Source organism: Stegostoma tigrinum, chromosome 33 (assembly GCF_030684315.1).
Source record: "Stegostoma tigrinum isolate sSteTig4 chromosome 33, sSteTig4.hap1, whole genome shotgun sequence".
In the NCBI taxonomy this organism is placed as follows: Eukaryota; Metazoa; Chordata; class Chondrichthyes; order Orectolobiformes; family Stegostomatidae; genus Stegostoma; species Stegostoma tigrinum.
Window position 1 is genome coordinate 2,425,856 of NC_081386.1, and position 23,093 is coordinate 2,448,948.

The following is a 23,093-nucleotide window of genomic DNA, read 5'->3' on the forward strand; positions in this document are numbered from 1 at the left end:
TAAGAAAATGGTGAAATACATGTGCCATGCTGACATTGATTGGCTCCTCACTCCATGATGTTAGCCTCCTATCACTGAACACAGAGGCTAGACTCTGATGCCTTTAAGCAATAACAATGTTGTGTCTTGAACAAGGGAAAAGTACCACTTACTGGAGATCATACTACGAAGCAATAATAGAATGGTTAGCACAGATCTTCAAAAGCATGACTTGAAACAATGTGTTCTTTATTTATAAAACTGAGGATATAAATTGCTTGTAAATTGGCCCTCAATAGAAATAAAAATGAGAGAGTGTTAAACAATTGTACAATGTAAAAAGTACTTCCACAGAGACAATGAGAACAGAGATGGAGGGGGATGGTTGGAGAGAGGTGAACCATAAGTAGATGAAGTAATTTTATGTGGTTCTAATTTGTTGGCAGTTACAACAAGTCCTTGATAGTTTTGACCCTGGACAGAACTTTAGTCTTAATCTGCAGCATGTCATGCCTCACTCAGTGTGACTAACACTGAAGGAAATTTCCTGCTGGCCTTACTGTCAGCAAATGTTCAGCTCCAAATGAGAGCTTGCATTTGTACACTGCTTTAAATATGAATTTGGATTTGATCGCTGGTCTGTAAACCATGTGCCAAGAGCAGAAGCTGTTGGAATAACCAACTGGAAACTCCTGAGCAAACTGAAAGTGGCAAATATTAACACTTTACATAAACCAAAACATGCTGTTTATCACAGTTGCTTCACTGGTGAGGAGGGACACTGACAGTAGATGATCATAGGAACAGAAAGTGTTGGAGAAACTCAGCAGGTCTGACAGCGTCCTGGAGAGAGAACAGAATTAACCTTTTGCATCCAGTGACTGTTCTTGGGAACTGGGAAATACATATTCATAGATTGAGTCATGAGATGGTGCAAGAAATCGCTTGCCTGGGTGTTAGTTTTCTGCATTTTTGTTATAATAGCACAGTTATTAGCATCACTCAGTTCTGTGACTTAATCAGGGAAATGTCCTGCGATAACTGTTTGCCAGATAAAGTTGTGTGAAGTGTTATTCTGTTATAACTGTGCCACACTGATCAATATCCTTAGAGTCATAGATATCTACAACACAGAAAAATACCCTTCACACATTGTGTACACGCTTGTCATTAAAAAAAAACCTAAAGTTTTAATTCCATTTTCAAGCACTTGGACCTTGTATGTCTTGGCATCACATGTGCAAGTCCAAATACTACTTAAATGTGATGTGGATGTCTGCCTCTACCACCCTTGCAGGGAGTGAGCTCCAGATTCCCAGCACATTCTGGGTGAAAAAATTTCTCTTCATATTTCCACTAAATCTTCTGCCACCTGGTCATCGATCCCTCCATCAAGTTGAAAAGTTTCTTCCTGTCTGCCCTATCTATGTCCCACATAATTTTATACCCCTTAATCATGTCCCCTCTTAATCTCCTCACCTTGAAAGAAAACAATTCCAAACTGTCCAACCTCTGGTCATAATTGAAACTCTCCAACCCTGGGCAACATCCTGGTCAATCTCCTCTACACACTCCACAGGTTAATCACACCCCTTCTCTAATGTGGATTCCAGAAAACTGCACACAATGCTCTAACTGTGGCCTAACTAATGTTTTATACTGTTTCAATGTAACCTCCCTGCTCTTAAATTCTATGTCTAATAAAGGTAAGTACACCATATACCCTCTTAACCACATTATCCACCGGCCCCAAAACCTTAAGGGACCAGTTACGCGCACACAAAGGTCCCTCTGATTCTTGGTGCTTCCCAGGGTCCTACCATTCATCATTGCCTTGTTTATCCTGCTCAAGTTCATCACTTCACATTTATTTGGATTGAATTCCATTTGTCACTGATTTGTCTCATCTAACCAGCTTATCTATATCTTCCTATAGTAGAAGGCAGTCATATTTTCAACCCACAAAATTTTGTATCATCTGCAAACTTACTGGTCAACCCTTCTACATTCAAGTTTAATGCATCATGTCTGTACAGACACCTGAAAGAGCAACCCACTTAGTCTCATTTTCCAACCCTATCTTTCTAAATTCATCACTTCCATATATATATCTGGCTCTCTTTTGACACCTTCTATAAAATCTGCCTCCGTCACTCTCCTAGGCAGTGCATTCCAAATCCTAACAACTCTCTGAGTTAAAAAGTTTCTCCTCATCTCAGTCCTAGCTGTCTTGTTGATAGTCTTGAAATTGTGACCCTTAGTTACCAATGTAAATCCTTCCTTACCCTGTTAAAATTGTTCATAATTCTGAAAAGGCCACTTGTTAATCTTCTCTGCTCCATGGAGAATAAGCCCGAATTTCTCTAATTTTCCTTTGTACTGAAAATCCCTCATCCCTGGTATCATTCTAATAGATCCCTTTGCACTCTCATTGTGGCTTTAAGATCCTTTAAATAAAGTGCCCAGATATGAACTTATTATTCCAAATTGTGGTCTAACCATTGATTTGTAGAGATGGAGCATAAATTCCTTGTTTTTAAGTAATTCATGTCTCTATTTATAAACCCAAGAATCTGATAAGCCTTCTTAACAACTGTTTCAACTTGCCTGGCCACCTTCAGAGAATTATGTATTTGAACCCTGAGGTCTCTCTACTCTTATATTCCTTTGAAAGGTATACATTTGAGACTGTATTGCTCTGTATTGTTTCTTCTACCAAAATTCACTACCTCCTCATTTCTCTGCATATGTGACATTTGGCCAACTTGTCAATATCTTCTATGGTCAAAGGTGTTTTCTTTTCAGATTTTTCCACAAGGGACATGTGCTATACAATGGCTTTACAAAGTGCAGCATTCTGTAGCAATGAGACCAAACCCATCCTTCGCAACAAAGGGGAAATCTCAGTATGTGGTGAGGGTCTACGCACAACTTAATGCAGCCACACATGAAGGTGGCCATCAGGATTAGGGCAACATTCGGTATGCCCTCCTATATCTAACCCCAACCCTCCTTCCCATCCAGAGCTTTGTACATGGAGTTCCTGTGGATACGGTCCATTTTTGACCATCAGATGAAGTGGAAGATGGCCTGGGTGAACGCAATTTCACAGGGTCAGTGAATGGGCCAGACCTGCATCATAGACAACAACACTTGAGAGAACCTTACACAAAAGATGATCAGATTTTTATTCCCAAAGAAAGATGGAGCAGTGTACCCACCTGCCTAATTTCTGCCTCACTTTAGCAATAGGCTGCTCCCAGATTTTGGCATATGCCCCGGTCTCTCTGAACCATGTCCCCTCCTTCATGACAATCTGTTGTTTATGTTTCGTACTTTTGTGCTGTTTCTCAAAATGGAATTTTATTCAGTATTTGTGAGTCATTTTTTTTGGCTCCGAAGTATTTGTTTTTTCTCTGTTGAATTCTGCCTATTTCTCACTTGGAGACTGAGGGATGTTTTAGCAGAATTTCGGGGTGATTCTGTTAACAAAATCTGTACTTTAACTACGAACGTGAGACAGGTGTTGGGGAGAAAGGTCAATCTGCTATTGGCTGGAGGATGGAAAAGCATCTGAGTGTAGAATCTGTTTCAGGGAATGCCTCCCTTCTCTTTTTTTGGCAATGCCCAGAACCTGTTATCTGCATTTTCATTTCTGGCAATGGGGAAATATGATCAGGCCCCAATTCTCAGTTGAGCTCACCTCTGTTACACAGCTGAGCCCAGTCTAGCACATGAGTGACTGACTACACTACTCACATAATGTTTTCATTTCCAGTTTCTGCTTTGCACTGTGGGCCAATTATTGAAGCAGAGACCTCCCACTGAAACCACCCTGAGCATCAACAGTCTCCCAGGGCACAATGGCTGACCTGGCAGGATGAATCTAGACATTGGCATTTTGTCAGCTGAAGGTTCCAGATTGCTTCCCAGAGTTGCTGAATTACTGGACTGTAGCTGAATAAAATAATTTGAAAGCAGATGTAATGAAAGCAACCAGTTTATGGGCCCAGTTAAGAATGAGTCCCAGTCTGTTTTACTTCCACGTGAGACACTTGAAAAAATAAAACCACTCCAAACAGAGATAATGATATGAGAAGCAAGGGACAGAAAATATTTTCTCGTTCATTTAGTATTTCTCTCAGGTATTGAAATATCCCCTCACCCAAAAACAATGTCATCTCTTGGGAGAGGCAAATAAACCTCAGCACAGTTTGGGTAAATGTAATAGAAAAAATTCAACTCAGTCGCATCCTTTATGAGACCAGAACTGCACACGCTACTCCAGCTGTGGCATAGTCAAAGTCCTGTACAGCTCCAATATAACCTCACTGCTCGTGTGTTCCGTTTACCTTCTTAACTATCCTGTTAACCTGCTATGGCACCTTCATGGATTTGTGGAAAAACACCCCAATATTCCTTTGCTCTTCTGAGCTTCCTAGTATGATGCTATTCATTGAGCAACTTTGACAAAGTTCAGGATGATGAGAATCAGTTGGTTCAGAGAGTTTGTCCAGTGGTTAGAATCATAACCAAGCACAAAGATCGATTGGTGTTGTTACAGGTGAATCATCTTAGTCCCAGGACATCACAGTAAGTTCCTCAGGGTAGTGTCCTAAATTGATCCATCTGCAGTTGCTTCATCAAAGAATTTATCTCATCATGAGCTCACAAGTGGGGATGTTACTGCTGATTGTAGTGTGCTTAGTGCAATATGTATATTGCCTAATACTAAAACAACCCATGCCTGTGTCCAGCATGAACTGATTATGGATTGGACAGATAACTGGTAATTAACATTTAAACTATGCATTTATACCCATATGTCAAACAAGGACATTCAGACAAGATTTTAACCAACTCTGCTTGGACCAGCATTATAAACACTGTGTTTGGAAGAGTGAGTCAGAGGCTTTGACATGAAGACAGATTTGACATTTCTTCAGAAAGGTTCTCTTCTTCAGAGGTTTCACTCAGAAGTCCTTCATGTTCTGAAGAAGGATCGTTGGACATGAGACGTTAATTCTGCTTCCTCTTCACAAATGCTGCCAGTACTGCTGAGTGTCTCCAGCAGTTTCTGTTTTTGTTTCAGGTTCCAGCACTGCAGTTCTTTGTTTTATCATCAAGTGGCAAGCAGCTTGATTGACCTGAGCCCCATTCACCATTGATGCAGCAATATGTACCAGCAGCATGATTCACTGCAGAGATGTGCCAAAGCTCCTTCAATGGCATCTTTTAGATCCGTAAATAGAAAAACTAAAGAACTGCTAATGTTGAAATCAAAAACAAAAACAGGAATTGCTAGAAAAACTCAGCAGGCCTGGCAGCATCTGTGGAGAGGAAGCAGAGTTAAAGTTTCAAATCCATTGACCCTTCAACAGAGCTGAAACTTTGCTTTCTCTCTACAGATGCTGTCAGACCTGCTGAATTTTTCTGGCAATTTCTCCTTTCCTTTCAAACCTATGATCTTTACCACCTAGAAGGAGAAGACAATGGTGGCATGGGGTCACGATCAAGCAAGTTCTCCTCTCATCATCCTGGTGTTCCGTCACTGTCACTGAGTCAAAATCCTGGAATTCCCTTCCTAATAGCACTGTGGACATTCCAATACGCATAGATTGTAGTTGTTCAAGAAGGCTACTCATCACCGTTACCACCCTAAGGGAGTGAGAGATGGATGATAAATCTGGATGTGAGTTTGCTCGCTGAGCTGGAAGGTTCGTTTTCAGACGTTTCATCACCATTCTAGGTAACATCATCAGTGAGCCTCTGACGAAGCACTGGTGTTATGTCCCGCTTTCTATTTATCTGGTTAGGTTTCCTTGGGTTGGTGATGCCATTTCCTGCGTTGGTGATGTCATTTCCTGTTCTTTTTCAGGGGATGGTAGATTGGCAACAAATCAGTGTGTTTATTGATGGAGGTCCGGTTGGAATGCCATGCTTCTAGGAATTCTCGTGCATGTCTCTCTTTGGCTTGTCCTAGGATGGATGTGTTGTCCCAATCAAAGTGGTGTCCTTCCTTATCTGTGTGTAAGGATACGAGTGATAGTGGGTCATGTCGTTTTGTGGCTAGTTGATGTTCATGTATCCTGGTGGCTAGCTTTCTGCCAGTTTGTCCAATGTAGTGTTTGTCACAGTTCTTGCAAGGTATGTTGCAGATGACGTTCGTTTTATTTGTTGTCTGTATAGGGTCTTTTAAGTTCATTAGCTGCTATTTTAGTGTGTTGGTGGGTTTGTGGACTACCCTGATGCCAAGCGGTCCGAGTAGTTTGGCAGTCATTTCGGAAATGTCTTTGATGTAGGGGAGAGTGGTTATGGTTTCTGAGCCCGTTTTGTCTGTTTGTTTGGGTTTATTGCTGAGGAATCGGCGGACTGTGTTCATAGGGTACCCATTCTTTTTGAATACGCTTTTTTGGTGATTTTCTTCTGCTCTTCGTAGTTCCTCTGTGCTGCAGTGTGTGGTGGTTCGTTGGAATAATGTTCTAATGCAGCTTCGTTTGTGGGTGTTGGGATGGTTGCTCCTGTAGTTCAGTATTTGGTCCGTATGTGTTGTTTTCCTGTAGACGCTGGTTTGAAGTTCCCCATTGGCTGTTCGCTCTACTGTGACATCTAGGAATGGCAGTTTGTTGTTGTTTTCCTCCTCTTTTGTGAATGTTATGCCAGTAAAGGGTATTATTGATGGTCTTGAAGGTTTCCTCTAATTTGTTTTGTTTAGTGATGACAAGGGTGTCATCCACATAGCGGACCCAAAGTTTGGGTTGGCTGATTGGCAGAGCTGTTTGTTCGAGTCTCTGCATTACTGCCTCTGCTAAGAACCCTGATATCGGAGATCCCATGGGTGTACCATTGGTTTGTCTGTAGGTTTTGTTATTGAAAGTGAAGTGGGTGGTGAGGCATAGGTCCACTAGCTTGATGATGTTGTCCTTGCTGATGAGGTTGGTGGTGTCTGGTGTATGTGTCTTCTGTTCTTCTAATAGTGTCATCAGTGTTTCTTTGGCCAGGTTGATGTTGATGGATGTGAACAGGGCTATTACGTCAAAGGAGACCATTATTTCATCCTCTTCCATCTTGGTGTCTTTGATGGTGTTCAGGAATTCTTGGTGACGAAACGTCTGAAAACGAACCTTCCAGCTCAGCGAGCAAACTCACATCCAGAACCTCAACCTGAGCTACAAATCTTCTCAAAACTCGATAGATGATAAATGCTGGCTCAACTGGTGCTGTCCCCATCCATGAGCAGGTAATGATTAGTGCTTTGTCCTGGATGATGCTGAACTACTTCAACGTTGTAAGATCTATGCGCATTCAGGCAAGTGGGTAGTATTCCACTCCTGACTTGTGCTTTGTAGTTAGTGGACAGGCTTTGGAGAGGTGCAAAGAAAATTATTTGTCACAGAATTCCTAGGATCAAACCTGCTCTTGTAGTCACAGTAATTATATGGCAATCCAGTTCATCTTCTAATCAGTGGTAATCCCCAGTACGTTGACCATGGAATTCAGTGATGGCAATGTTGTTGAATATCAAGGGGCGATGGTTAGATACTCTTGCCTGAGATGGTCATTCCCTGGCATTTATGTGGTGCAACCTTTGCTTTCCGCCATCAGCTCAAATCTCAATATTGTCTTCTTGCTGTATTTGGATATGGACTGTTACAGTATCTGAGGAGTTGTGAATGGCGCTGAACATTGTATGATCATTGGTGAATTTCTCCACTTCTGACCTTATGATAGAAGGAAGTTCATTCATGTAACAGCTGATGATAGTTAGGCCTAGGATACCGCCCTGAGGAATTCCTGCAGAGATGTACTGGAGCAGAGATGACTGACCTCTACACTTACAACCATTTTCCTTTCTGCCAGGTATGACTCCAACCAGCAGAAGAGCTTTCTCCCATATTCCATTCGCTCCAATTTTTCCAGAGTTCCCGATGCCACATTTGATCAAATGTAGCCTTGATGTCACGTGCAGGCAATCTCACTTTGCCTCTGGAATTGAGCTCTTTTGTCCATGTCTGAACCAAGGCTGTAATGAGGTTAGGATCTGAGTGTCGGTGGAACCCAGACTATCAGTGATGTATCACTAAGCAAGTGCTGCTAGATAATGCTGTTGAATATACTGAATATCAGTTTGCTGATTATTGAGAGTAGATTGATAAGACTGTAAGATGGCAGGAACAGAAGTAGGCCTTTCAGTCCACTGAGTCTGCTCCACCATTTGAAGAGATCACAGCTGATCTGATAATCTTCAATTTGACTTCCCTGCATTCTTCCCCCCATAACCCTTTATTCCCATAGTGATTAACAATCTGTCCCTCTCACCTTCGACTGTACTTAACAATCCAGTCTCTGCATCCCGATGTGGTGAAGAATTCCACAAATTCACTACCCTCAGAGAATATTACGTATTTCTAAATGTTCTGCTATTACATCCTTTGTAATAGACATGAACCTTTACCCCATAACAGATGGGCTGGCAATTTGTTGGGTTGTATTTGTTCTACTTTTTGTATACAAGTCATAACTGGGCAATTTTCCATATTGACACATAGATGCCAGTGTTGTATTTGAACTGGAACAGCTTGTTAATGGCATGGCAAGTTCTGAAGAACATGGCTTCAGAACTAGTAGGAACTTCAGATGCCGGGGATTCTGAGATAACAAGGTGTAGAGCTGGATGAACATAGCAGGCCAAGCTGCATCAGAGGAGCAGGAAGGCTACGCTCCTTGGCCGGCTGTGTTCATCCAGCTCAAACCTTGTAATGTCTTCAGAACTATTTGTTAGAATGTTGTTAGGCCTTATCCTTTGCAGCCTCCAGTGTGCCCAGCTATTCCTATATATCATGTTTTGTGAATCAAGTTGGCTATAGACTAGCATCTGTGATGCTGGTAGACCTCGAGACGAGGCTGAGATGGACCATTCAGTTGACATATCTGAGTGAAGATTGTTGCAAATGCTTCAGCTTATTTTCTGCACTAATGTGCTGGGTTCCTCCATCATTGAGGATGGGGATATTTGTGAACACCCCCATCCACTGAGATGATTCATTGTCTACTACCATTCATGACTGGATATAGCAAGTCATTCATGACTCGATAGAGCTCAAATCAGATACTTTACTTGGGGAATTGCTTAGTCCTTTCTACTAATTGGTGTGTGTACTGTTTAGCATGTAAATAGTCCTGTGATGTGGCTTTACTAGGTTGACGACTCATTTTTAGGTCTGACAATTTCCTATTCTTCATTGATATATACAAAAACTGCAACGGTCAATAGTACCTACCCTGGGGAAGCACCACAGTTTACTTACGAATTGTTCACTATCCTTTTGCTCATTCCACACCCTCACTGCCACTGTCTTTTAATCCCAAGTACTTCAGTTTTGATTACAAGAGTATAATATGGTATTTTATCAGGAGGCGTTTGAGACATCATGCAACATCAGTTATCCAATCCTCAACAACTTCTTCTGCTATTTCATCAGAGAACCTCAATCAAGTTTGTCAAACATAATTTGTGTTACTAGGTTGTCCTGACTTTCATAATTAACCTATTTTTGTTTACAAGTGTTATGGATCAGAGCAGACCCCCTCAAAATATATTAAGATAGTAGCCTACACACTAACATTTTCTTATTTTAAAAGTAAATGTGAGGTGCTGTGTTTCAGATGCAATTTGATTGGTTAAACTACACTGTGTTAAGCAAAGCACAATTTGTTCCAACACTATACTTAAAACTCAACAAAAGAAAGAGGAATTTGGAAATGTAACTCTCTTTGAAAGCTTAACAGAATGATAGATACAGTAACTCAATATCATAACATCTCATAAACACACCCTTGACAAAAAGGCCAGTTCAGAAAATAGATTGTCTCACATGGAGTTCTCTAATCCTGGGGGAAAGAACATCAAAAGGCAATTTTGAAAGAAAACTCAGTGGGAGAGTGTAGCAGCCAAGAGAGATTCATTGCCTTCCTACCCTGCTGAGACTACAGCAACAACTGCTGAAAGCTAACTAAAAATCCTGGATCTATGAGAGTTTGACCACACCCATTCAGGCTGCTGCTCTTGTTCCAATTTTAAAAAAACACATGATCTCACAAGTTGTTTGTCTTCTCACAGACTGCTCATTACCTGTCTCCAATCTCTCTGCAGTAGCCAGGACAAAACATCTCTCTCAAAGCCACAGTATGATCACACAAGTAACAACTGATTTTGCAGTGTTATCACCAGTGGTTCTTACTCCCAACATTAAGTTGACTGGCTTGTTATTACCCGGAGTACCCCTTTCCCCTTTTTTGAATAAGTTGTAACAATTGCCATCTTTGAGCGCCACCTAACAATCAAGAGGACTTCATCTGATGAAGGAGCAGCACTCAAAAAGCTTGTGATTTCAAATAAACTGTTGGACGGTAACCTGGTGTTGTGTAACTTCCGAACAAGAGGACTGTTAGCAGATCCCCGACAACTTTTAACGTTCCTCCCCTCAGCAATGTAACGTTTCTTCTTGTTCCTGCATGGGATGTGAGTTCTGCATTTCCTAAAAAAAAATTAACCTATTTTTCTAATCAATCTGTTCAGAGATGTTGTACACACCCTGGAGCAGGTGGGACTTGAACCTAGGCCAGGGCTAGGGACAGTACCACTGAACCACAAGAAGGCCCAGTAAGGCCTGCATTTATTGTCCATTCCTAATTGCCCTTAAACTGGTTAGCTGCCTAGGCAAATTAAGACTCAACCACATTACTATGGGTCTGGAGTAACATGAAGTCCAGAATGGGTAAGGATGGCAAATTTCCTCTGAAATTTTATTAGTGAACCAGATGGGTGTTATGACAATTATTACTTGGTTGCTATTAAGTGAGGTTTAAATTCCATATTTAAAAAAAATTGAATTCAACTTTCACCATTTGCCATGGCATGATCTAAGTACATGTCCCTAGAACTTTAGTCTGGAGCTCTAGATTACCATGAATTACCACTGGACCATCATTGCTCCTAATGTGGATTTATTGACCTTTCCACTTTGAGCCTTCTGACAATTCTAGCACCTTTCCTTTACCTGTCTTTATCCTATTTACTATCGGAACCATCTCCTCGTTTACCTGTGATGTTTACATATCCTCTTTGTTGAAGACAGATACAAAGTGCTACTTGAGTACTTTGGCCACGCTCTCTGTCTCCACAGAAAGATCTTCTTTTTACTGGCTCCCCTTTTACTGCACACATGTACCAAGGATCTTTTGACATCCCTATTGCAATTGGAGAGTAAACCAATAAAGCCGAATGAATTGAGGGCAAAGTAAATACCAGAATAGTAATTTAGCTCTCAATTTCACTATGTCATTTTCAAACACTGGAAATAAATCTTCAATGTTTCTAAATGTTAATGCTTAGAAGTTTCTATTATTATAGGACATGGCCTTTCTAACAATTAATCTTCCAACAATTTCATACAGCTTTTGAAGTTCAGAAAATGAATTTTCACATGTAGGATCTTAGAATGAGTTAATCTTCATAACTTAGAGCAGCATTTTTAAATAATAGTGTGTGCTGGAAATAATTAAACTTTCTGTATTTGTTGTTCAAGTACAGTTTTTTTTTTCTGTTCAGAATTGACTTTTGTCTGGTTCAGGAAAAACTGAAACTGCCTTTTTATTATTTTGCTTGTATCGTAGAGTTAGTACCTTTCATTGAGAAATTTGAAGCCATTGTTAGTTTGCTTTAGCAAATAAAAAATAATTGGGAGAAGGATAGCTAAGGAGGTTGATCTAATATTTGCATTTTACAAATAAATACAAGATGGGGACAGTGCCTGAAGCATGCATTAAAAAGATAAGAACACATGTTTAACTTCTGGTCAGTGTGCGTTGTTAGTGGTCAGATTTCATTGGGCCAATCTCTAGAATATGCAAGTAGCTTGTTGGAAACAATTTTTGCATCCATTTCACTCCAATTTGCCTATGATGGCCTTGGTCCAGCCAAAGATTTTGCAGTCTGCGATTTAGCTTTTCCTATTCCTGCTTCATTGTACTTTTATGGTTGGTTCAAAGCCCAATCTGTTCAGTTGTTGGGAAGAAAGAAGAAAGGCTTGTAGCATCTTTCATGATCTTAGAGCAGCCCAAGATGCTTTACTAGCAATGAGGTACTTTTGAAGTGTAGTAATGTAGAAACACAGTACAGCAAGGTTCCACATACAACAATCACTTTGAGTAATATAAGAAGAAAAGTGAGAGAGACGTGCTAAAATGCCTGTTTTCTTTCCAACCTCATTCAATCAGTAAGATTTAAGGAGAGGAATATATATTTGTGATTTTAACACCCAAGTATGTGGACAAGATGGGTTTTTAAAAAAAAGTGTTTATTTACGTGTGACTGAGAAATCTAACACAAACCAGCATTGTTGTCATACTGCGATGAAGTTGCAGTCGACATTTTGTGCTGAAATTTCTGGAGGGGTGATTGGACTCATTTCTCACTGCTTCAAAAGTGAGAGTGCTGTAAAGTGAAGCAGAGCTGAAGTTTTACAAAGGGATTGGTTGTGCTTTAGGGAAAACTCAAAACGTGAGTTGGGTTTTCATTTCTGACCAACAGAATGTAGAAGGAATGTGAGTGCTTGAAAAAGCCTGCAACTTGTTTAGTAATAGTCAACTTTTCATTTGTAGCTGAATAAGTGTCAATGATGTGTGTTGAAAATTCAAATAGGAAAAATTATGACAGTAACAAAGAGCTTAAGATCTAAAGATTGATACCAATGTTGTGATCTATATAGATGTATCTTTTGATAACAGATCGATGATGAAATTGATTTGTCTTTTTGCTTTCACAAAGGCAGAACTTAATGTTGTAGGGAAAATGTCAGGAATCACACGACATTAGGTTAATTTGAAAACACAAGGTTTTGGAACCTCAGTCCTCCTTCAAGTGTGAGTGAGAGAGGTAGTATCAGACACAGACTTTATATGTAAAAGATCAAAGGTTCACACCATTCACACCACCAGCATCTCAGGAGCACAAAAGCTGATGCTGCTGGGCCTGCTGTGTTCATCCAGCCCCACATTTTATTAGAGATAATGGGAACTGCAGATGCTGGAGATTCCAAGATAATAAAATGTGAAGCTGGATGAACACAGCAGGCCAAGCAGCATCTCAGGAGCACAAAAGCTGACGTTTCGGGCCTAGACCCTTCATCAGAGAGGGGGATGGGGAGAGGGAACTGGAATAAATAGGGAGAGGGGGGAGACGGACCGAAGATGGAGAGTAAAGAAGGTAGGTGGAGAGATAGGTGGGGAGGTAGGGAGGGGATAGGTCAGTCCAGGGAAGACGGACAGGTCAAGGAGGTGGGATGAGGTTAGTAGGTAGATAGGGGTGCGGCTTGGGGTGGGAGGAAGGGATGGGTGAGAGGAAGAACTGGTTAGGGAGGCAGAGACAGGTTGGACTGGTTTTGGGATGCAGTGGGTGGGGGGGAAGAGCTGGGCTGGTTGTGTGGTGCAGTGGGGGGAAGGGACGAACTGGGCTGGTTTAGGGATGTAGTTGGGGAAGGGGAGATTTTGAAACTGGTGAAGTCCACATTGATACCATTAGGCTGCAGGGTTCCCAGGCGGAATATGAGTTGCTGTTCCTGCAACCTTCGGGTGGCATCATTGTGGCACTGCAGGAGGCCCATGATGGACATGTCATCTAAAGAATGGGAGGGGGAGTGGAAATGGTTTGCGACTGGGAGGTGCAGTTGTTTGTTGCGAACTGAGCGGAGGTGTTCTGCAAAGCGGTCTCCAAGCCTCCGCTTGGTTTCCTCAATGTAGAGGAAGCCACACCGGGTACAGTGGATAGGGTATACCACATTGGCAGATTTGTAGGTGAACCTCTGCTTAATGTGGAATGTCATCTTGGGGCCTGGGATAGGGGTGAGGGAGGAGGTGTGGGGGCAAGTGTAGCATTTCCTGCGGTTGCAGGTGAAGGTGCCGGGTGTGGTGGGGTTGGAGGGCAGTGTGGAGCGAACAAGGGAATCACGGAGAGAGTGGTCTCTCCGGAAAGCAGACAGGGGTCGGGATGGAAAAATGTCTTGGGTGGTGGGGTCGGATTGTAAATGGCGGAAGTGTCGGAGGATGATGCGTTGTATCCGGAGGTTGGTAGGGTGGTATGTGAGAACGAGGGGGATCCTCTTTGGGCGGTTGTGGCGGGGGCGGGGTGTGAGGGATGTGTTGCGGGAAATACGGGAGACGCAGTCAAGGGCGTTCTCGATCACTGTGGGGGGAAAGTTGTGGTCCTTGAAGAACTTGGACATCTGGGATGTGCGGGAGTGGAATGTCTTATCGTGGGAGCAGATGCGGCGGAGGCGGAGGAATTGGGAATAGGGGATGGAATTTTTGCAGGATGGTGGGTGGGAGGAGGTGTATTCTAGGTAGCTGTGGGAGTTGGTGGGCTTGAAATGGACATCAGTTACAAGCTGGTTGCCTGAGATGGAGACTGAGAGGTCCAGGAAGGTGAGGGATGTGTTGGAGATGGCCCAGGTGAACTGAAGGTTGGGGCGGAAGGTGTTGGTGAAGTGGATGAACTGTTTGAGCTCCTCTGGGGAACAAGAGGCGGCGCCGATACAGTCATCAATGTAACGGAGGAAGAGGTGGGGTTTGGGGCCTGTGTAGGTGCGGAAGAGGGACTGTTCCGCGTAACCTACAAAGAGGCAGGCATAGCTGGGGCCCATGCGGGTGCCCATTGCCACCCCCTTAGTCTGTAGGAAGTGGGAGGAGTCAAAAGAGAAGTTGTTGAGGGTGAGGACGAGTTCAGCTAGGCGGATGAGGGTGTCGGTGGAGGGGGACTGGTTGGGCCTGCGGGACAGGAAGAAGCGGAGGGCCTTGAGGCCATCTGCATGCGGCCTATTTATTATCTTGGATTCTCCAGCATCTGCAGTTGCCATTATCACTGCTATTAAATCTTTAATCAGTTAGAAGGTTTTAATTGATTAATATGTATCTGTAATGCCCCGAAGTGCTTTCGAGTGATGGTCCAGAGACAACTAAAGATTTATCAGTGTAAAGAAGAGGTGACATTTTAGGTCAGACAATGCATGTTAGGCATGAGGCCTTGTTTCGAATCTGTTTGTGTTTTAGTTTGGAGTCAGACTGGTTTTCTTTCTAAAGTAGGAAATTATAAAATGCCTTATTGACTGACTGTCTATAAATTGTGTGCTTTTTGAACAAAGTAAAATGCACCAACAAATACAAATTCACCTCATAGATTTGTGTGTGCACGTGTGTGTATGTGCATGCGCGTGTGTGTGTGTGCGCGCGCGTGTCTGTGTGTGTGCACGCGCGTGCGCGCATGTGCATGTGCGTGTTAGGAAATCATAATAAACTTCTTTTATTAAGAAAACCGAGTAATGCTGGCTGGGGCAGCATTTATTACTTGTCCCTAGTTGCCCTTGAGAAGGTGGTGGTGAGTTACTTGAACTGCAATGCTATAGGTAGACCCACAATGCCATTAGGGAAGGAAGCCTAGGAATTTGATGGCACAAAACTAAAAGAATAGTGAGATATTTCAAAATCATGATGATGAGTGGCCTGAAGGAGAAATTGCAGGTGGTGATTTCCCATTCATCTGCTACCCTTGTCATAGTAGATGGATGTAGTCATGGGTTTGGAAAGTGTTGTTTAAGGATGTTTGGTAAATTTCTGCAGTGCTCTTGTAGATAGCATGCACTGCAGCCAACTGAACATCAGTGGTGGAGGAACTGAATGTCTGTGCTTGTGATGGTCACCAAGCGGGCTAATTTGTTCTGGATGATGTCAAGTTCCTTGAGTGTTGTTAGAGTTGCATTCATCCTGGATGGTGTAAAGCTTCTGGAGTGTTGTTGGAGGCAAGTGGGGAGAACTCCATCGCACTTTGAGTTATGCCTAGTACCTGTGGAGATTAGGCTTTGGAGAGTCAATAGGTGCATTAATTGCTGCAGGATCTGAGCCTCTAACCTGTTTTGGGAATCACTGTTTTTATATGGGAAGTCTAGTTCAGTTTCTAGTCAATGATAACCTCCAGTATGTGGATTCAATGAAAGCCACCACTGAATGTCAAGAGTAATGGTTACTGTCTTATTGAAGATGGTCATTGCCTTGCATTTATCTGGCACTTGCCAAGTTTCAGCTCAAGCCTGGGTATTGTCCTGGTTATGTTGCATTTGAGCATGGACTGCTTCAGTATATCCGAGGAGTCTCAAATGGTGTTGAACATTGTGCAACCATCGGTGAACACTCCATCTTCTGACATTATGATGGAGGGAAGGTCATTGATGAAGCAGCTAAAGATAAGATGTGCCACTTATGTTTGCCCTTGAGTCACTTTTTTTTTCAGTTTTGTCTGGGCTTCTTGATGCCCCACTCTGTCAAATAAAGCCTTGATGTCAAGAACAGTCTCTCTCACCTCTCCCCTGGAATTCAGCTCTTTTTTCCAAGTTTGAATCAATGGTGTGATGAGGTTCGGAGTTGAGTGGCCCTGGTAGAACCCAAACTGGGTGTTAGTGAGCAGGTTATTGCTGAGCAGGTGTTGCTTAATGGCACTGTTGATCACATTTCCATCAATTCACTGATGATCAAGAGTATACTGTTGGGGTAGTAATTCGCCAGGTTAGAATTGTCATGCATTTTGGATATAGGACACACTTGGTATGAGCTCAGGATGAAACGTCGGCCCCTAAGGTGAGGAAACTGAGATTCAATCTGCCCCATATGTGTGTATATCAATGGAGTATATTGATGTCAGAAATGAAGAGGAATGCCATAATTGCAATGAGAGTCACTCAATACACACATAAAATAGGGATCAGATTGTGTTTCTGTTGCATGTTGTCATTTAAAGCAGATGTTTTCCAGATTCACTGGCTAGCAATTTATAGCTGTGGTACTGTAGATCAGATACTAATTACAGTTCAGGTTTTATAATGGTAGATTATCGGAAAAATCATGGTGGATTGTTCTGTGGCCATCTGCCAATTTCAGCTTTGGACAAGTTGTTACTGATTCTGCTCATTTACTTACATGCTTTTTTTTTTGCCTCCCAAAATCATCTCCTTGCCTGTATGCACTGTCTCTTCCACCTTGCCGCCCTTTCTTGCAATTGTCTCCTACTCCGCTCCTCTACATTCTCTCTTTCTACCCCATCCTTTCTCTATTAAAAACCACTCACTCTCTTCTTTCCTGATAACTTTCTACACCTTTTTTCTTGGTCCTGCTCTCCTCACACACTGTCCATCCTTGTTCCGTGCTCCCCGTCTTTGTCTGACTCCACCTGCCTCTTTCACTGTGCCTCCATCTCTTCCTCTCTCTCTGAGTGTCCTCTATCCCTCTCTGCCCCCTTCACTTGTTTTCCTGACCTTGGTCTCTCTACCCTCTCTGTTGCTGTTTTCCTCCTTTCACTCCTTCTGCTGACATCCCCCTCCATCACCACTATCTCACACAGCATGGGTATGAATCATGACACCGATCACTCCTCGTGTGCTGAACATTTCCACATCATGTCCGGTGAATGGGTCAAAGGAAAAAATCCAAGTGATCTGTCCTGGTCTACCTGTAGCCATGATGACCTGGAGAAGTTTTTGAGGTAAGATTGTCCTCTTTTTATAAGTGCTAACTTTTTCTCAGGAAAATGAGAAGACCTCATTTAATGCAGAATGGTTTATGTGTGGCTGGTTGTCCACTGCCATTGTAATACCATAATCACCTTCCTACATGGTGTCCTTTCCAACTACAGTGGAACATTTGAGAGATGTGAACCGTTTCAGGGCACTAGTGTTCACTGATTCACTGTGTTGACGCTGAACGTATGACACGAGGTGGAGCAAAGTCAGCTAAGTGAAGCTGAGGCATAAAACAAGCACATTCTAATTGAATTTTAGAGTGGGCATGAGGAGATGAATGGCCTCATTTCCTGTGATGTTTCTCAGTACAGTGGGACCGATAAAACAGCTTTTATATTTTAATCTTCAAACAGACAAACCTAGTTCAAATGTTGCAGTTTACTTGAGAGAAATTGTGAGCACTGCAGCTTTGTGACTGCTATTCATTTGTATTTATTATGATACGGAATGGATTTTAAGTGGTGTTGGCTGAGTGCAGAGTAATATCAGATTCTTCCTTAAATATGTAGCCAGAAATAAGAGTCATGTACAGAATAAGGCAGGTTCATAACGGTACACAGTAAAATCATTCTTGTCATGTTATGCAGGAATTAATCCATCTGCTGAGTGTAAGGGAAGTGTGGATATGAGAAGAAATCCCACTGAGCAGGAGAGGGTGCTGCTGGTATGTTGCATTTAAACTGGGGGAGGAAAGCAGGGTTTTTTTTTGGTTTTTTTGACCCTATTAAATACAACCTGGTAGTTAGCAATAAATTACAGATAATAGACTGGCACAGCCAAGAATGAGGGGAGGATCCATTTTGAAGAAACACACTACCATAATAACAGTAGAGGGTTTCCTGACTCTTTCAACTCACCACACCCACTCTGTTTTTATATCGCTTGCTTTGTGCTAATAGAGATGAAGGCTTTGCCAGACAATTGCAGGTTCCATGTAATTTCAAAAGTATTCAAACTATTCTACAGAAGCTAGTTTCTGACAAAAGTTGATGTTGTACACAATAAGAATTTGATGCAAGTTTTCCACTGAGCTGCTACTGGGGGTTTGCAGTTTTCAAAAAAACTTCCCTCACAGCCACTTTTAATTGATCTTTCTATACATTAGTTGATTGTAGCTGAGATTTCCCTCCAAAATGCACACTTTGTGGTTTTCACTGCATTTTACCCAGCGAGAGTAAGCCAGCTATTAACACAGAACTTCTGTTCAGTCCTGACTTTATTTTTGTAAACTTGCTCTGTTGAAGTTCCTAACTTCAGCATGCATTCCAAACAGGATGTAAGAAATCGTGAAGACATGGAAAATATGTTGAATTCAAGAAACCGCCCCTCAAATAGATCACTTCCATCTAGCCATCTTCTCACTACATCTGTCAAACCCTTCCTTGTCTAGAGATGGATCCAATCATCTTTTCTATTTATGCTGCTAACTTTGCTCTTCTCTGACATCTTATCCCATAACAAAAGTAAAGTCACCATAATCCCAGAGAACCACAGCGTTGCTCTCTCATTAGAGATAGACAATTGGTGGTGATTTAACTTGAGGGTCACCAGGCCTCAGGTGAGGGGAGAGGTTGAGAAGGAAATCCTTCATGGTAACCTCAGTGGTGTGAGAATTGATCTCATGCTGTTGGTGTCACTCTGGTGTTAGTTCATTTGGCTGAATGGCAATTTTGCAATGCAGAGTGATGCCAACAGCATGGGTTCAATTCCCACATTAGGTGGTATTTCCATGAACCCCTGTCCTTCTCAACCTCTCCCTTGAACTGAAGCATGTGAACCTTAAGGTTAAACCACCATTTGCCATTTCTCTTGAATCAGAGAGCAGCCGTGAAGCCCATTTGGACTGTAGTGACTTTACCTTTACCTTTATCCTATGATTCTGGTTCTCTCTGGGTGAAAAAAAACAAATCCTGTTTCCCTTCTTCCTCCTAAATTCTTCATTTTTGACAAGTGTTTTCAAGGATTTGACCTTTCAGTGCAATGTGCAGTTTACTCAGCTCCATTTTAATATTTATCTTGCAAAAAGTTCTACTGCCTTACCTTCATTAATAAAATTCTTGCTGCTCTCATTCATTATTCCTTTGTGTCAAACCAGACCAACAATATCCATCCTATGACTCAATGTTTGGGTGGGGTTTGACCAGTGCCTAATATTATTGCGATAACACTCCAATTGAATTGTGTCCTGTGATATTATACAGTCATTAGGAAAATAATTTCCAGCGCTTGAGCTGGAAAGCCATCCTTAAGGAAGCTCTGCAGGCCAGTCTGTGTGTATGTATGTCTCTCTCTTTCTCTCTCTCTGACTCAGGACCCTGTTGAATGTTAGGACAGTGTGCCACCTTATTTTTCCATATTTCTGACCTTTATAACGGGCGAGCAAAATGTTGGAGGTTTTCTTTCCTAATCACAATACCTCTTTAACAAAGCTCCCATAATTGTTATGTAGCCTTTCATCACAATGAACTCCATCTACTACCAGTTAACCACTTTCTCTGACTTGGGTTGCATTCGATTGTGCTTTTATTTTGGAAATTTTGCTGATGATACTTTCATCCAAATCATGTTATATATTAAACATAATTGAAATCACAAGGCAACTGTTCCTCAGATGCTCCATGCACATCTTTTTCAGGCCTGAAAGGTCATCATTTATACCTGCCATTCACACTAATCAGTTTTCAAAGAAAACAGTTTTTTCAACAATCGCTGCATCAAACTTCATTTCCACTTGTACCAATCTCAGCCATTAACTGCTGAAGCAAAATTTCTGTCCGTTTTGTTAGTAATGGATTTTAGTAGAATTTTGCAGATTTGTTAAACATTGTTTCCCTGTTTGTGAACCCATGCTGCCAGCTTTCAGTGAATATGTATCATCTCTGCATGTCCACTTCATTATAGTTCTCATCTTTATTTGTGAAATCATTCTGACAAAAGATGTTATCAGTCTGTAGTTTCTAGGAAATTCTTTAAATATTCCTACTTTTTCATTTCCTAATCATTCTGGTGCTGTAACAAATTAATTTTGATCAAATTTATCAATCAACTTGTGGCCCCCTGCCATTGTTCCAAACCTCATAGTTAGACCAGATCTAATGATATGATGATCACTGGTTCCTAGAACGACTCGAAATCCTTTCTGTGTTCAATCTTGGTCTTCACAGTAGATAAGATTCAGGATTATCTTGGTTTGACATGCAACTGAATAAAGAAACTATCCAGTGCTATTTATAGTTAATGTAGATAACACTACTGTATACATTCTGTTCTAGTTTCTTCTGTGCTTTGATCACAGTTCCTACCTGAACAACAAAATCCCTGCATGGATGATGCTTTATACCATTCAGGAGTGATGCCATGAAGCCCCCTTTCACAGCAAGTCTAGTGGAAATCTGGAACTCACTCTTCCCCCCCAGATACTACTGACGCTGTGCAAACATTAAATATTTTTAACTGGTAGAATTTTGCAGGAGTTAGGAAGCTTGAAGTAACCTACAGATCAATAATTGTTTAATTGAATATGCTGCTTGTTATAATAAAGATGGTAAGGTCTGGGTACCTTGGGTAGACTGCTGCCACCAATCCTCCTTCCCATGCAAGTCTACAAACTTTTCCAATCATTTATGGTGAAGAATGAATCACAAGTCTCAGCAGAAAGGGCACTTATTTTGGACAACAAGATTAAGGCCTAGATGTTCCAATGGAGTCACTGGAGCAGCATGGACTGGTGAAGCAGATCAGAAGCACATGGAGCCTCTGATGCAGCAGACTCCTTGGAAATTGTCTAGGAAATTGAAGTTTGCAATGGACAATTCGCTGACAACTGGAACCCTTAGAAGAAGTCTGTTTAACATTAGAAACCTTCAAGTCAGCTAAGCTTAATCATTATCCAGGAAAAGTTATAGATTTAAAAAGCTATGTCAAAAGGTAAAAAGTTTCCTTGGTCCCAGAGGCCAATAAGGCTGCTGTCTTATCAGAAAGACGGGGCTAGTGAGGAATTTAACCTGAGGGTCACCACACCTTAGGTGAGGGGCCAGGTGAAAAAGGCAGAACCTTCACTGTAATTTTAGCTGGTGTGGGAATTGAACCTGCACTGTTGGTGTCACTCTGCATTGCAAACCAGCTGTTCACCCAACTCAGTTAACAAAAACAAAGCTACTGTAACTCAACAATTGTTAAACTGAACCCATGGGTTGCCAATGAACCTCTGCCCACCACCACAACCAATTCCTTAGACTGTCCAGAACCCTAATAACCATTCCATGACCAACCACCCCCTCCCCAATCTACTCTAAGGACTCAATCACTTACCCGACATTTTGGAGCAAGAGTGTAGCCAGAAGGACAAAAGAGGGAATTTATGCGTGGAGCCGGAAGAAGTGGGTGAGGTCTTTAATGAATACTTTGGATCAGTATTCACAAAGCAGAGGGATTTGGTAGATGTGAGTTTACAGAAGGGTATGTTGATATTTTAGGGCATGTTAATATCAAAAAGGAGGTGTTGGGCATTTTTAAAAACACTAAGGTAGAAAATTCTTCAGGATCTGATGGGTTTTAACCCAGAATGCTGAGGGAGGCAGGTGAGGAAATTTCTGGAGCCTTGTACAAAATCTTTGTATCCTCTTTGGTCACAGACAAAGTCCCAGGAGACTAGAGAATAACCAATGTTTTCTTTTGTTTAATAAGCGCAACTGTGATAAACTGAGAAATTACAGGCTGGTTGATTAGCTTTAAGTGAGTGGTAGGAAAGTTATTGGAGAAGGCCCTTAAGGGTAGGCTCTATTCACATTTCGGAAAATATGGACTTATTAGCAATAGGCAACAAAGATTTGTGCAAGGGAGGTTGTGTCTCACAAACATGACTGAGTTTTTTGAGCAAGTAAAGAAGGTGATTGATGTCAGGATGGTGAATGTTATTTACATGGACTTTTGCGAGGCCATTGACAAGGCTAATGCAAAAGATGACGTCACATGGGATCCACAGTGAGCTAGTAAGACAGATGACAGAGTAGCGTTGCAAGGGTGGTTTTCTAACTGGAGATCTGTGATCAGTGGTGTTTCACAGAGGTCAGTGCTGGGGTCCCTGTCATTTTTAATATATCTATATATAAATGATGTGGACGAGAATGTATGTGATCTGATTAGTAAGTTTGATGAGAGACAAAGATTGGAGGAGCTGGGGATAGTGAGGAAGTTTGCTCGAGGATACAGAACGATATGGATAGGCTAGACATTTGGTCAGAGAAATGAGTTTAATCCAAAAAAATAGGAGGTGATGCATTTTGGATGGTCAAATGCAGGAGGGAAGTGCTCAGTGAATGGCAGAACCCTTTGTAGTATCAACATACGGAGTGATGTAGATGTTCAGATTCACAACTCCCTAAAAGTGGAAACACAAAATGGATAAGGTGATCAAGAAGGCCTAGATCCCACTGTCTTCTTTCATCAGGGCATAGAGTATAAAAATTGCCATTTTGCAGCTGTATAGAATTT

General features: G+C 41.8%; 1 protein-coding gene across 1 annotated transcript in view; it reads left to right on the plus strand.

Moving 5' to 3' along the window:
* The window catches only part of adamts17 (ADAM metallopeptidase with thrombospondin type 1 motif, 17), a 505,079-nt gene that overhangs the window by 225,565 nt on the left and 256,421 nt on the right, over window positions 1–23,093 (plus strand). Inside the window, exon 9 of the mRNA XM_059639195.1 lies at window positions 17,423–17,563. Within this exon, the coding sequence (XP_059495178.1) occupies window positions 17,423–17,563 (141 nt within the window). The remainder of the gene's footprint in view (window positions 1–17,422; window positions 17,564–23,093) is intronic.